This window comes from Sipha flava, unplaced genomic scaffold (genome assembly GCF_003268045.1).
Source record: "Sipha flava isolate LNK unplaced genomic scaffold, YSA_version1 390_pilon_pilon, whole genome shotgun sequence".
Taxonomy (NCBI): domain Eukaryota; kingdom Metazoa; phylum Arthropoda; class Insecta; order Hemiptera; family Aphididae; genus Sipha; species Sipha flava.
The window spans coordinates 87540-105261 of NW_020273100.1; the positions used below are offsets into that span (position 1 = coordinate 87540).

The 17722-nt window shown below is 29.2% G+C and overlaps 1 protein-coding gene across 3 annotated transcripts in view; it reads left to right on the plus strand.

The window, feature by feature from the left end:
• Positions 1 to 17722, plus strand: part of LOC112688472 — a 108583-nt gene that overhangs the window by 21566 nt on the left and 69295 nt on the right. For all 3 annotated transcript variants that reach the window (XM_025561658.1, XM_025561659.1, XM_025561660.1), the window contains exon 3: positions 11208 to 11383. In XM_025561658.1, the coding sequence (XP_025417443.1) occupies positions 11208 to 11383 (176 nt within the window). The remainder of the gene's footprint in view (positions 1 to 11207; positions 11384 to 17722) is intronic.

Below are 17722 nucleotides of genomic sequence, written 5' to 3' on the forward strand. Positions count from 1 at the left end.
TAAATACTGACGCGAATCACTAACTAATTCCCGTAGAGTCACTACCAATGTTATTCAATGGAACATAACAGACGGCGCTACTAGTTACTAACCAGTTACTAACGCGTTAGTGATAAGTTCCAAGTGATTCAACTGTCGAGTCACTTTTGAGTTTTCTCACTTTAATATTTTGGTGCTCAACGAAACTTATTTTGTTTTACCTATTGCAAACATTTGTTATTTGTGTAAAAATGAACGAACAAAAAATTAATTTAAAGTTGGTGGAAGAAGTAGAAAAATATCCCGTTCTATATAACTTCACGCTCTCGGGATATTCCAGAAAGGATGAAACAGAAAAAGCTTGGAGTGAAGTAGGAAAACATTCACGCACTCTCTTATATTTGTATCTCGATTGTTTATGGCAGGGGAAATCAGGTTCACCAAATATAAGTAAATTTCTTTTGACATCCGATAAAAACATAAAAATTTAGTATCGGAAAGGTTCAATTCTCTTGTAGCAATGAATAATCGGTGATGAAAATTTTTTTCGAAGTATGGATGAACCCAACACCTTCTATTTTTTTGATTTCTTCTGTAATAGTAGTATGCTGTTATTACTTCTTCATCACTAGAATCACTGTCAACATCCATGGTGTAGCAAAAAGATGACGAAAAACGTCCTTCATCTATAGTCACTCAGAACAAACTACAGGTTTCGATCATGAGTAGGTATGTTATGAGTAGCCTCGTGTATGGGTCTGAGTCACCAATGCGTTAGTAACCGATTAGTAATTTCAATCACAAAACAGTTTAGTTTTTTTTTTAATAGCTCCGTGTGTAGAAGGCCTTAGATATATTGTATATAGTATTGGCTTTATCAAATACACGATAGCAATTACTCGTATCGTTAGTCGGAGTTTTGCTGTTTATAGACGTAAATAACATCAAACTTGTCGCGTCTGTATTATTATCGCTCAAAGATTGTCTGGGAAAAAACATTTCGTCGCTGCGCAATATTCGAAAACTTTATATATAAATAGGTATAAACAGTGGCGCACACAGGAAGGGTCAGGGGTGTCAACTGATACCCCTCAGAGAATTGGTGGATGACAAGTTCTGTATGAACTTGTATGAATATTTATTTAATTTAATACTAACCTATTTTTCAGTTATCCAAATCACCATACTAATTAACTAGAACTAAAGTGTCACATGAGAATTAGTAGTAGGGATCAATCCCAAAAATTATGCTCTACAAACTTATAAATTAATACCCAGAAAAATAAAAAAATAAAATTAATATTTGGTTTATTGTAAAAATTTTATTTTTAGTATCTTTATTAGAAAGACAAAACCAAAATCATCTAAAATTAAGAGTTATACTATGCCTAAACTCAAATTTTACTGTTGGGGGTGGATGGGTACCTCGAAATATATATTTTCGACGCCCGGGCGCGCCCTTGTTAAAAATCTACTGTGCGCCACTGGGTATAAATATGGTATAAACATCAAACCTGGGGTTTTCGTCTATTTTCATGAAAATGTATATATACATTTAGTAATGATGACTGATAGTGACCCCCACCATAGATTAAATATATATTATATATGTATATTTTATCTATGCCCCCACAACGTTCCTTAATAAACAATGACTATTAATTCTGTATCTGTGATATTAAAATAAAACGAAAAAAAAAAGCAAGTATTGTTCGATAGAGAAATTTATAACTTAATAGACTTAATGATAATGATAATAATAATGAAAATTGTATTAATATATAACAATTAGTAATAATACATAAGTACTAATAATATTTAAGCATTATAGTTCTTGGTGTAAAAAAAAAAAAAATAAAAAATACTGATTTTCCCCAAAAAAACTTTCAAAAATTAAAAAAACGCCAAGCTCAAAATTAGAACTATTATATTCTTGCGACGAAAAAAAAAACCTGTCCAAAAAATGCACTGATATCAATATTATCCAAGCTTTTAATTTACGAGGTACTTTAACTATTTCCAATAACTTCTCTCCATTCTCCTTAGTTATAAATATTATCTTTGTACCTGTTTTGTTTCAATATCACTATCCAATTCTTGGCGGCTGATATAAACATGTAATTATTTAAAATGCACATATAGGTAAAAATCAATATTAAAATATTAGTTTTAAAACAAACTGTTGAAATAGATTTACGTTATATGTATGACTGGCTAAAAAAAAAAAATCTATTATCACTTAACATAAATAAATCGGTCTGCATGCCAATAGTTACAACTTATACACAGCTTCCTGTTGGATACATAATTGTAGAACTGGTACGAAAAATTGCAGTTGTAAGCTAATTAAAATGGTTATATCATTCAAATACTTGGGAATAACAATAGATTTTCATTTAAAATGGACAGAACATATACCAAATATTAAAAATAAAATAAGGAGCTTAACTGCTTTATTTTATAAAATTCGATTTCTTAATAAATCTATTATAAGACAAATATACATGGCATTATGTAATTCAATACTATTATACGGTATAACATATTGAGGAGGTTCTAATAGAACAAACATAAATACATTACATATAACCCAAAAAAATGATAATAAAAATAGCGTACTCATTACCATTAAAATACCCATCAGGGGAATTATTTAACCATACTATCTAATTATAAATTATACAATAGACAAATTTTAATAATATCCATACAAAATCACACACTAAACGCTACAGAAATAATAGACAGAAGAATAGGTAAATACATTAAACCATCATATACGTTTTTAACAAATTCAAGAAACTCCCCCAATCACATGGGAAAATCTCTATTCAAAAATTTAAGTAATGATGTGAAGAGTCTAATAAAAAGCTTATGTGAAAACCAATCTAATAATACCAATGATATAGTTAATAAAAATCAAATAAAAAAGGTTCTAAATAAAATAGTTAATGGTCTAGATGAGAATGTGTGTATTAATGAAATTTTAAAAAGTCAATATGTCTAATTATAAGAACTTATTTGAATATGTATATGCTAAATATGCTAAATATACTACTAAAACATGTTCTATTGAAATTTTCTATTATCTTCAATTATATTATTGTATTAAATAATCTTTCTACAATAAGAATTATAATTTATAAGAACTACGCATACCAGATACGAGCTTAGCTCAGTTGGTATACGTATGAGCTATTGTTAATGTATTCTTAATGTAATAATTTACTTCTTGTTATCATGTAATTGTAATTAATTTTTTTGGCTCAAACAAATAAATAAAAAAAATAAAAGAAATCAGCTGCCAAGAATTGGATAATGATATTGAAACAAAACAGGTATAAAGATAATATTTATAACCAAGGAGAATGGAGAGAAGTTTATGGAAATAGTTTAAGTACCTTGTAAATTAAAAGCTTGGATAATGTTGATATCGGTGCATTTTTTGGACAGGTTTTTTTTCGTTGTAAGAATATAATAATTATAATTTTGAGCTTGCCGTTTTTTTTACTTTTTGAAAGTTTTTTTATGGAATTCTTATTATATTCTGTACTTTGATTTTTGCGAAACAAAAATGTCAATTTTCATATATCTAAACCATTTATTAAGTTACAGGAAAAAAACACAAAAAACATGTAAAATATTGAATTTAAGTTATATTCTACTGAAAAAATGTTAAATAATTTAATTTAGACTTTTTATTATTTAGTACTAGGTATAAGTACACGAGTTAATCATTTTTATTTTTTTTGACAAATGTGAGATGTCAACTATCATTAAATGTACCATTATTTGAGGTTTAATATCAATAGAAGAAGTAATAGAAGTTTCACTTTTTGAGCATTTATTGAAGGTCGAATTTTACTTATTTAGAAAATGCGCAGTTGCAAATATGTAGAACATTTTTATTTTTTTATTTCAAACACAAGAAGCCTCAGTGAAATGTTATCTTTTCTTTAGGTACATAATTGAAAGTATTCATATTCATATTCAATCGCAATGACAGTTAATATTTTAACTCATAATATGTAGATATATTATACAACGTTTTATTATAATTAATAATTCATTAACATTTTTTAAACGGAAGCATTTACGAAAAGAGTTTTTATTAATTAATTAACAAAATTATAAACTAAGCTGTGTCTTCCGTTACTTTATTAATTATTTTATTTTTCAGTCTTGATTACGGTGATAAATGAAATCGTATTAAATACAAGGAAAAACCAATTTAAATAAATTAAGAAATTTAAAAAAAGAAAAAGATAACTGTTATCCGTATATGTACAATCTCCCATACTTTAATGTTATAAGATCGTAGAGTACTGTGATTTTATCAAAGTCGTTATTTGGAACTTCAATGAGAATTTTATAAATAATAATGGGAGAGTTTATCGATGCTGCAAAGGTATAAATTAAAATTTCACACATTCAAGTTTTGTATACATTAATTTCATATTTTTTTATATTTCTTTACTATTACATCGTTTGTCGATTACAAAATTAACTATACAGTTTTTCAGTATTGAATAAAAACACATAATCGTTACCTAATTTAGCTTTTAATGTATAGTTTTTGGTGCACAATATGATGTGGTTATTTTGTTTCTAAATTACCGATGAACTAGGATAAGTTTCATAATGTTTACAGTTGCAATTTCATCGTGGACTTTAACCGCATATTTCGTATATTAAAAATATTCCAGAAAGCATACATTTTTGTATAATGGTTTAAGAAACTATGGTAATATTGTAGATTTGAAAATGATTTTGTTTTGTTTAAGTATTCTGGTAAAATTTAACTTTAAATTATCTATAAATAATTGAAATATACAGAATCTTACTAATATTATGTGTGTTATAGTTATGAAAAATAATAAAAAAAAAAAGTAATAATTTTATTACTGGAACAATATGATTACATTGACATATTGACAATATGAATAAATATATTATATTATAATATAATATTTAACTACTACTATAATGATGTATAACTAGAAAAAAAACAAAGTTGATATTTTAATTATCATTTGTTGAGTTATCGCTTTGCGACATTAGAATTCACTTCAATAAGATTGACGCATATATTTAGAGAATTAACCATACAATTTCCAATCAATTATTTTTTGGGACACATAATATAGTAGTTAGAAGAATTAACTCGGATAAAGGATCAAACAGAGGATTGGATGTTTGATTGGACGTTAGACGATGTTTATTTTTTAAACGTTTAACATTTTTAGTTTATGTTTGGTTAATTAAAGAATCATTAAATAGATCTTTTATGATAGTTAGTCTAACAAATTTGCTGGTTTTAGTTTTGGTTGATGTTTTATTCACTGAGAAATATTCATGTACTATAGTATCAACGTCGCAAGAGTAACAGCATCAGTGTGTACGGTACAAATGGGCATCTTGTCGAATTGTACTGTCGAATATTTAAAAAAAATAAATATTTATTTTTATTTTTCGTTTGACAATGATTTTATTTTGTATGTTCAGTAGAATCTCTCCGCTAGTTAGATCCGCTGTTCGATGTTTTGGAAGCATATGTGATGTAGTTGGTCAGAGCAGTATAGATAGTTGTCAGCTTGCTTTCTGATGGGTAACAGGAGAGAGAAAGCTTGATCAACAATTTTAGCAGTATTTGGTCTGACAGATCATCTTTTCTCCTTTTCTTGAGATTGTGAAGGACAGCTTTTATAGTTGGCGGTGTGGGCGCCGCCGTAATTAGCGCACGATGGTGATTCTTCACGGGACTTCGGACAGTCTTTGGCTAAGTGGCCTCCAGCACTTTTGACGCACCTAAGGGCATAGCTGTAGTACAGGCTAGAGTGCCCGAACCTTTGGCAGGAGAAACACTGTGCAGAATTGCTTTATTTGTAAGCTTTAATTTTAATAGCCATGAAAAAGAGAGAGCTTTTGTTGAAAATTTGTTTGTTCGAAGGGGTGGTAGCAAGAATCATCATGTGGAGAGGAAATTAAATTTCCTGGTAGCATTGCTAAATTAGCATACGGTAGTGACGTTGTAGCCCTTGCTTTTCAGTTCATCAGATACTTCGAATTTGTTGATTTCTGGTAGTAGCCTTCAAATGACGATTTTGATGGTCCTTTCAGATAGAGACGGTACAGTGTGAAATTCGACGTTGTTTTTATGCAAATATTTTTGAACGATCCTGAACAGTTCGATATCGGCGCATTGAAGTTTGATGGTATTGTTGTCACAGGCCTTGGCTAATATGCCTTCGGCTGGGACATTGGACATAAGGTTTAGAGCAATTTTGCGTCAGGCGGGACCTGGAAGGAACTTTTGGTGGACGTTGGTTGATTTCAGTGTCTGAGTTGACAGAAGGGTTAGTTGCGAACAGTGGCGTAGTTGAGAATGTTTCATGGGGGGGGGGGATCAAAATAAATTTGTATGGCAAACTTGTGGGGGCAATGCTTGTGAAATTCAGTATCACAATTTAGTCTGATATTTTTTATTACAATGATAATATCTTCAGCAAGGCTTACTGCTTCTCTTAAATAAATTTTTTCTTTTTGTAGCAACTTACACAATGGTAATCCAAAGAAAAAAACCAATTGGAAAAATATTTTATTATAAAATAAAATAAAATATATTTATTAATTACTATTTACTTGTATAACTTGTAAGGATACAAGAAATTCTGAATCAATAGTTTTTAATAGTATATTAGCTTATGTTGCAGTGAAATCATTCCAATAAGAAATATTTTCTGTACCTATGATTCAACTACGAATGCAAATAGTTAATTGAAATCTGTTACCACATCATAATGCTGCACCCATCGTGTAGCACACAATCTTTTTAAAATTTTAACCTTAGGATCCTCATTACTATTTTCAATATTGGTTAAAAGAATATTTTGACAATTTGGTGTATTAAAGAAAACATAAACTTTTACGGATAAATATTTATAACAGGATTTTTTTTTTTAGTTTCGTAATAATTTAAAAGTTTGTATTTGAGCTATTTATAGGTTTAAGACAATATATAAATACAGCTCATGGGGGGGGGATCTATCCCTCATATCCCCCTCGTAATTAAACCCCTGGTTGCGTATGATATCTTATCTGGTGTAGGTTTGGAGATGCATTGTTATTGGAGATGACTGCAGGTGGTACAGATGAGGCGGACGGCGAGGTCTGGTTTTCGCTGCCACTCCAGCTGTCTTCGGAGTAGGACGATAAAGGTGTAGCAGATGATTTGTTAGAGGAATTTTTTGGCAACAAATTGGTTCAGTTTTTATTTGGGATGAGAAGCGTAGGAGTACTAACGCGTTTTCGTCCTGCGTCCCCGCGGGGAATGGCGAATTTGTTGTCGGTTTGCTCACGTTCAGTGCTCAAATTGGAAAAAAAATTGAGGATGGACGCTGGTTTTAGTTCAAAAAAACACAGCACAAACAAAGCACAAAATTCACAGTGGTTTGTACTCTAATTATAGTTGGTCAAAAATTTTTACAATCGTACCATTTAGAATAAACTATTTATAATGTATGCATTTTGATACGGACCAGAAACAAATTCAAGGTAGATTACTCGTACGGCCTTAATATCTGTTCTATATATTAAATTCTATTAAAGTCTCAATATTAAATTGTTGTATAATAATAATAATATGTACTGCGTCCGTTATGTAGGGTTACTATACGACATACAGTATACGCGTTAGAGACTTCCTGTTCTATAAATTTCACTTCAATGTACATTTTATCGCTTGTGTGTTATCCGGAAAATATTAAATTGAAATATTTGACAATTATAACCGCATACATATAAACGTATATGTTTTAAATGTACATTGTTCTACCGTGTATCTTATAAACCTAAATTATTGATATTCGTAATACATAGTAAGCTTACGGTTTTTGACAGATATTTCATTACCGTATCACAAATTATGTCAAATTTTCAAATTAAAACGCATAGCATTTGTTTTTGACGAAACATTTTGTTTAAAATTTTTTTTTTATGAATATTTTTCCCTTGAGTTTAGATTTTTTATTTTCGGACTTGTAATAACGAAAATAATGTCGTTATAATAATAGTCTAGAAGTATCAGCGATATGCAATAATTGTAAGGCCTGAAGTATATGCTAAAAGCTGTCAACAAGTGTCCATCAGCATACGACAGCACGTATATATTATATATAAATTGTCGATTAGTATATTATGCGGGTACCGTGTACAAAAAATTGGGCGTATATCTACTTCGCCGAAAAGTTCTTTTTACCTGCGAGAAACCTATAGATTGTACAGAATATTTTTATACATAAATCGATTCCGCCGAAAATACATAACATCGCTATATACCAGTGGCGTACATAAGAGGGGTGCCTAGTGGGCTACAGCCTTCCCCCCCTCTCCGAAATGTTTCAAAACACTTAAATATTATTTTAAACGTTTGTTATATTTAAATGGTGCGTTATGCTTATTTAGAAATATTTTTATAAAAAAAAAATTTTGAACAGAAAAATCTACCAAAAATAAAATAATAAAAGGGTGAGATATAGGCGATGGGTGATTGATATTGTTGAAGTGGTCTTTTAAATTTAAAGACAATGTATCATTGCTTCTGTAAAAAAACGCTTTTGAGTGAAAGAGGTGTGTTTAATTAGCAACAAAAAGTTTATAGTTTTTCCTGTTTTTGTAGAACTTCTTTAAATTTCGAATATTCAAATGTTTATATAAAAATTTGTTCCTATATATTTTCGACATTTTTTCCTAAATACTTCCGAAATTTTTTCATTGGTGTAAAATAAACTTAAGAAGACATTTTTATTACACAAGTATTCTGTGAAAATTTAAAGACGTTACGTTTTTTACTTATTGAGTTATGACGAAATAAAAAGTTTGTCAAAAAGTGGTGTGTCGTCAATTTTTCCTCTTTTACCATTTTCGCTAATAATTCAAAAAATGTTAAAAAAATTATGGGAAATGCGTAAAATTAATTCTTAGAAGTACAACCTAGATACAATTTTTTATAAAAACGCGTGTTATTTTTGAAAATCAAACTATTTTCCAAGAAGTTGTCGTGTATATACACGATAGTAGTATGTATTTGTATGTTCTGGCTCCATTTTTTACAGGGAGATTCAAAATATTTGACCGACAGTCCCACGGTAAACTTTTTTTAGTTACCGTGCTCACGATTTTTTTTCAAAAACCTATATGTATGTTTTGGCTCCATTTTTTTTTTATAAATTAATTTTGGTAAAACAAAAAAATTAACCAACTTCTTTTTAAATACACAATTATTTTTGTTTCCCAAAATGTCAACACAATTTTTATTACAGTACAATACTTTTTACAATATTATTTATATAATTTACTAGCTGTTCCGACACGGCGTTGCCCGCGTATTAGTTGGTTATTTGCCCACATGTGCCGTTCTCAATATATTTTGTCGTAGACGTTCATCACGCTGTTCTCGAGACTCTTGTCTGCGAATTTCTGCTGTTCTGATTTGTTGAGCTGCGTTTCTTGCTGCAATTTGTTCTTCCGATTCATGAGCTCTATTAGCACGCATACGTCGTGCATTTTTACTATACTGATTGTGTAGGTTAGATTTCCGCGGCATTATACTAAATTTAAAAAAAATTAAAGAATATTCAATACTGAACACTGCACAATAATAACACAATACCAAGTATTTATGGTTAGTGTGTAGGTAAAGTAAAATACGAAAACACTAAACCGGTACAAATTAAACTGTATAAATAAAAATAACAAACAAAACTCGATACGGCGCGATTAACTTCAAGCCAAACCAAAATATGAGAATGAGGCAAACCTCGCTTTTGCCACTCAATAGAATACAGCCAGCAACGTGTGTTACCAAAAACTGAATATTTTACGATTAAATTAATTAAAGATTTTAACTTTTGTTTAAACACACGTGTAACGATATCGTGACGATGTATTGATTGTTGGCCTGGTAATAACAAACGAAATTTTTATATATATAGACTAGCTGTCCCGACACGGCGTTGCCCGCGTATTAGTTGGTTATTTGCCCACATGTGCCGTTCTCAATATATTTTGTCGTAGACGTTCATCACGCTGTTCTCGAGACTCTTGTCTGCGAATTTCTGCTGTTCTGATGTATTGATTGTTGGCCTGGTAATAACAAACTTTTTATTTCTTCCCAATTTGGATTACACGTAAATGTAACAAAAAAATCAGGTCGACCGTAATGACGTACATAAGTCATCGCATCTTGTATGTATTCCTGCATGCTCCGTGGACTGCCGATGTAGCTTGAAGGTAAAATACATGCAGTTCCGATGTCATTGGCGTTTAAATTTTCATCGATGTTTCCGGTGATAGAAATACACCGAAATACACCATTTATTAAAAAGTTAATTAAAATATTTAAAATATTAAAAAATTTGAAAAAAAACTATCCTATATTTTAAGTTGGACCAAATTACACACGGTGTAAAAAAATTCATCAAAATCGGTCCAGTAGTTTCGGAGATTATCGCGAACATACATCGTGACACGAAATTTTTATATATATAGATACAAGTTTCATAACTTCTCAACTAAGAGGTACATACTCTATAATACGATCATGAATTAAAAGACAATAAGCACTCACACCCTCTAGATTTTTTATGCTAACGTCAATAGTTGAAGATGTACCCGTATCATTCTGTTTAGAAGTATCTATCACGATAATCGGTGCTTTAGTCTCGAAATCATCTGGACTTAATATCGGTTTACCTTCTTCTTTTCCATAATACGATTCTTGAAAAGATGTATTCATATTGTATAATACTGCATAATTTTTTTTAGTAAAATCTAAATTTAAATTATCGTACGGATAAATAACAGAGATTTAAATAACTTTAATATTAGTTAATTTACAATGTTCGAAAATACTTGCATCTTTTACAATATAATTTTTAAATTCTTTTGTAAACCTATCACGACATATCGCGGTTTTTCTAATTTTGATGCTGTTTTTAAATTCCAAACTATATTTCTAGATTTTCCAAGTTCTGGATATTCATAGGTTTCATACGATCTAAATGGAATAAATAGACTGTCGTGACCCGATTACATGTTACAGGTTCTACTGAACGTAGATTTAATATGTTGTACGTTTGCGGGTTTGATACCCTTTAAATATATTATATTATATAACTGAGTTTATATGGAAAATGAAATAATTAGTAATACATATTTGTATTTTACAGTGGAGGAGAGGGCAAAACACTCGGGGGCCAACAGGAATCTTCCGGGATGTCAGTCAAGTCGCAGGATATCACGGACGAGTCGGAGAAGCAGCTCAATTGGATGCCGATCGCTTATGATCGGCAGAAGGTCGTCTGCTGGCATACTAGCCTGGACTAGTTGTCAGGATCCTTCCAGGGTAAATATTCTATTAACACGTATTAAATAAAATCACCGTAGCTGCTATATAATATTACTGCGATAAAAATATAATATGTTGTGAAGCTGCTGTGCTGAAATGGGTCGATATGACAGTCGATAATCGGCAAAGTGGAATTTGTTCTTGAGTGTTATAATACCACAATATTGCAGTGAAATATCAAAACGTTCTCATCGTATAAGTAAAAAAATGTGTTAAGTTATATTATACATTTTTGCGGTCCATCGGTAGAATTCAAAAGTGACCGTTATATAGAACGTGTCCCACTTTTAAAAGGTGTCCATTAATATTAGACGAATATTCTACTGTACCGCGTATTTTTAAAACGAGAAAGAGCGTATTAGTTTCAGGCGAAAAGTCATTGTTACTGATAACCAATACCTAACGATAGATCACCGGGGCCAATCCACCGGCATTAAATTCTTATGTTTTTAATGTTTCACTATTTGCTCCGTCAGGTTTAACTCGTGGAGATTCCTACTGGTACACGATGGTCGATTTGTAAGATTTTCAAATTATGATTTCGGTACATTTTTATTGAGACCATATTGAATTTCTTCGCATTTGCTTTGTCGTATCGCTCAAAAATATATTATTTATCCGTGACCACGAACACAAGGTACTTATCCGAAAGGCACTTGTATCTGAAAAATTGGGTGCAGGATATTTGGACGCAGTACAAATGTTCGTAATAACATTTAATATTTAATCAATTTAGCGGTACGCGAACAAAATATAAAGGAAGATCGGACATTTTTTGCGTATTCAATATTAATTATTCATACACATTAATGTTTATTGATTTATTGGCAAGATATTGTAATATATTATTGGAGATATTAGTAAATATTTAAATGTATGACGAAATAGGTAATGATCGATCTTCGATGTTATCAGATGATTTTAATCATATGTTTGTACTATCGATGTTTGACATGTAATAGTTTTAATTTATTTGTAACTGAACGGCTCTGAACGCTGATCCGATTCAATCGTTCTAGTTAGTGTCATTACAAAAAAAAAAAAAAAAATTATACGTTAAAACGTATACTGTATACTAGAATTGGCGGTATGTAAAATTTGTCCACCGGTATTCAGTATGTGTTTATATACCAGTTTTTAACGGTATACCGGTATGTCGGCATATATCAATAAATACTGTGTAGATGATAAATACCGCTCGTTTGGTTATTACCAGTCACTCGGTAATAATCGCTCGGTATATATCGCTTGCATAGTAATAACCGCTCGCTCGGCATATACTGCTTGCATAGTAAATACCGCTTGTTCGGTATATTCTGCTTGCTCTGTATATACCGCTCACTCGGTAAATGCTATTCAAACAATAAATAACTCTAATACCGCTTTTAAGCGACAAATTGATAGAATATAGTTGAGATTTGAGAGCATATATAATTTTAATTTAATTTATGCTCCTAAAAATAAAAGCCCCCATTATATGTCCAATTTTGTCTTCAGTCATTTATCTTATGATAAACAGATAATATAATTTAAGATGAGCTAGTGGAGTTTGGAGTCCCACTCTTATTATTTATAGTAGTTTTTTAATTCATTAGCACCAGGATCATATAAAATAAAATATATTGACTTTTAAAGAGTGCAACCCACAAAAAAGTATACATATCATTTTATGTGTTTCCCAGAAACATATTTAAGATAATAAGAATTAAAAGTAAAAAGTGTTATATAAATTATAAATAATAAAAACAGTCTAAACTCAAAATTTGTAATTTTATTATATTAATAGTTTGTCAACAACAAAAATTGCTTATATATTAGATTATGATTTGTATTACTTTCTACAAATAGTTAAATAAAAATTAAGAAAATTGTAATTTTATCGATTAAATGTACAGTACTACAGTTTATACGACTGATTAGTAATAACTAATACTTTATTTAAGTATACCTATCACCTATGGTCTCTACTTTGTAATCTGTATGTCTACCGGTCTACATGAATAGTTCATAATAAATACTATAAAAGTATAAAATATAATGCTGTTTAATAAACGTTTGATTCATTTTGCGCTATCGACTACCTATTCTTTAAATGTATTTTTCTTATATGCCATACGCCCTTGCGGAATGCTGCGTAAATAGCATAATAAATTGTCATATTATATATATTATATAACTTCTAGTAAAAACTATGATAGTTCAACAATTACAATATTAAAATTACATAATTAATGTATTTGATAATGTAAGACGAGGTATTATGTATAAATATAATATATAGATGGAGAAATAAAAGTAAAGTTAAATGTACACAGAACATAACAAAAATAAAACATAAATATAATGTTATATTAAATAATATATTTGCATAAAAACGTTTATCATAGTTAAAAAATATAGGTATTTTTTATAAGCAGAAGTAGGTCAAGGATATTTTAGTTCTCTAGAATAAATTAAGACTTCTTTGAAAATGTATATTATTTATATTAACTATCATAATGATATTTACATTTTTACACCTCAAATTTCAAAGATCATCATAATACATTTCTTAAAATGCTATAAAAATATGTACCATGTAACTAACAACATATTATTTAATATTAATCTTTAGTCAAATAAACAACAACAGAAATTGTATTTTATAATACTATAAATAACGCCGTAACCAATGTAACTTCAGTTCAGTTCGAATACGGACTTAGGGACTTAGGTTCCGGCTAACCATTGCCCAACTGTGCTATTATAAAGTGTGAGTGTTGTTGGTTAAATAATATCAAGTGACTATTAGTTATTTTCATTTGAGTATATTCATCTCCTATCTTTTAACTTGTTTATTCTTTGCCCTCTGTGAACTTTTGTCACATAGACTAAGTAAAGAAGTCAGGAGACTTATACTTTCAATATAAAAGGAAGAAATATATTTATTATAATATTTCAATAAATAAATGAATAAAAGGTTTATTAGGAATAATAAGTATTCTATGTGAATAGGTAAGGTAATATAATCTAACGACCCTATGCTCTTCTCTTTCCATAATAAAATATAGATTATAATAATTGTATTTGGCAAATCATAGCACTGCAGAATCTTGATCCTGCCTTTTATATTTGTTATTCATCTAAATCGTAAGATCCTGGTCTATTTATTTTATTATAAGGTAATGTGAAAGATTTTACCACTAAAGAGTTATATCTAACTAACCTTTAAAAATCTCTCAATTACACTTTAGATGTAATATTAATAACTATATTACTACTCAAGTATATTAGATATTTTTCCTTCCTACAGCATAAGTATCCTCGGTAGATATGTCTGTTTCTCTAACTCCACTAAGTTGAATTTTCTGGACTTTTTCAAAAAATTAAGGGCTCGGGGCTTATAGCATTTAAAATCATTAAAACAAGCGCTTAAAAAAGCGCTTTAAAACATCATTATAAATACTAAAATAAGAATTTAAAAAATTTAAAATTAAACAAAATAATTTATTCAAAAAAAAAAAAAAAAATTATAAAATTATAACTAAAAAATCAAACAAAATAAAAATAAATCTACACTTTCTAGACTTTAAGGATTTCATGGATTTTCTAAGGAATTTTTCTGAAAAATAAAATGTAAACTGTCCTCTCTGTTCTTGATCATTCTAACATTTAATACTTAGTTCTATTTTCAAAAATTGAATATCTTTGTAACCATACAACCTGTGGTGTACATTCAATCTTGCCCATGAGGGGGGGGGGATTAACAAAAATAATCGTAAACTTTTTTTTTTCGTTGCACAAATAAATAAGATAAATAACTGCTTTAAATAGATATTATTTTATACAACTTTTTTACCAATTTACAGTTTACTTTTACAATACAGTAAATTAGTAACTATTGGAATATAAAAACAGCATAGTAACAACAAAATTTTCAAACACCTATAAATATAATTATTTAATTATCATAATATTTGTATAGTTGTATATTTTAAGTTCAAAGCGTAATAATGAAACTACGAATATATTTACGAAATTCTTATATGGCAGAGCTAACATTTCTTCAGCCCCACTAAACTTAAAATTTAATTTCACAGTGTTAGGAAGTCAGCAAGAACGCGGGACCAAGTAGAACAAACGGCACAAACGATACACAATAGAATGAAAAAAAAAAATTTCGAAACTCTAATATGGCGGGGTTGGGGAAATGGACTTAATGGCAATACCTATTTTCGATAGCGAAAATTTATGAACATACTGAAAAAAATAATTTTAACGTTTACAGAATTTAATTTCAGTAATCCGTTTGCGACTTATTACCGTTTAAATATTCATTCAATTTATTGTTACTGGGTACTTTATCAAATCCTACAGTAAAAACCAGAAGTCAAAACGGAATGATATCACAATTTAACAACACCCATAACGATCATAAGCAATAATAAGTCTTAAGTACCTAACAAGATAGATAAACAATACTATTAGAAAAAAAAATGTTCTATCAACACTCCCATCAGAACACCTTGTGTCAGTGAGCGACTAGTCTGCAGCAGCACGGCTGTATCAGTTACTGATACCTAGTACACGGTTTTAACACGTATTATCACGTATTATTCTTACTTCTAAATAAATAATAATAAAACATAATAATTAATAAATAACAGTAATTTTATGCTAAAGTCATAAAAAAAATGAGTCATTGTTTGCCAAAATTACAGAAGTATATACCTAATAAATACTAAACATATCTAATAAAATAGTATAAAACGTATTATTAAACTGAATAAAACCATACTCAAAGGAAATAGAATATTATCAGTCAAAATTATATGAGCCCAAAAATAATGAACTGGAGCATACATTTGATCATAACATGGAAACCAGACAATAATTGTTTGAGTATTAGCTGAGTCAAGGAAGACCTTAAGCTCAAATATATATGTATATGTGTTTACTTACTCGATATTATTCTCAAAGATATATTAGGATTTTCTTCTAATGTTTGTAAAATAATTTGGGAATATTCTTGTGTGGTTTTGGTAAATTTCCTCTTTTTTTTTTTTTTTTATTAAAACTTCCAGTAAATTTTAAGTTTTTTTTCCAATCTTAAAAAGTCTTAAAAAAGCCTAAATGTAAAATAAAGCGGCTTTCCTTTTATTTTTTCCACTTTCTATTAACATTAATTGTTTAATATTAGTTGTCAACTTTATATTAACATATATTCTAATCACATGTCCATTTTTTCAGTTATAGAGTAAAAAATTGTAGTTGATAACATTGAAACAATTTTTATGGTTGACAATAAAAAAAAAATTAATTTAATGTTGAGGGATCCAGTGGATTAATTCAACTGAAAACCGACACAATATGAAAACCCAATAATACTGTAAATTTAGTAAATAGATATATTTATCTTTTTTATGTGAAATATGTCATATTTATCACTTAATCAATTCTGTGTTATCGTGATATAAAAATATACAAATATATCAAAATTTGTCAATTTGGAAAAACCAATACTTTATAGTTTATACATATCACGCCGTGTCCTACGTAAATACGATAATTCGATAATCGCAATACGATGCGACCGATACGATTTCTAAAAATAAACAAATCACCGGAAACGAACGGGAGTGTCCGACGTGACCAATGCGACACGACCGATACGACCGGTTTTATCGGATGCGTTTAGTCGTGTGCGTTGAAAAACAAAATAGTTTGTTTTTGATCGCATATTCGTATGCGATTTTCACGCTGGGTGTTTACTTATTAGTTATTACGCATATTATAATGTAATATTATTGTATTATTACATTATTTTTTTATTACCTTATTTTACTTACCTATATTATTTTATTTAATTATGGAATTATTAATATCGGAGATACAAAAGAGAAATGTGTTGTGGAATAAGTGGAACAAAAAGTATAGGGATAGATTAATTTCTGACAGAGAATGGGACGAAGTTGCAAAAAATACAAAAATGGATAGTAAGTAGTTTATAATATAATAATAATAGGTTTAATAATTAATATCCATTTTACACTGTATTTTTAATTTTATACCAAATAATTAAAATGAGATTAAACTAAACAATAGTACTGAATACCAGTTTCAAAATTTTACGTTAGAAACTTAAAGAAATGAAACTGATTTTAGTTACCTACCTATTTAAGTATACATTATTATAATATACGTAGGTATATAGTAAAAACAAGTCTACCAATGTAACTGCTATAGAAATTGATGAAGATATGCTTTTTTCCAATCTTTTTTACCATATTTCAAAAAAATGGATTCCATTCAAAAGCTTCGAGTGAGAAATCAATTCCAAAATATTTTAATAAATGA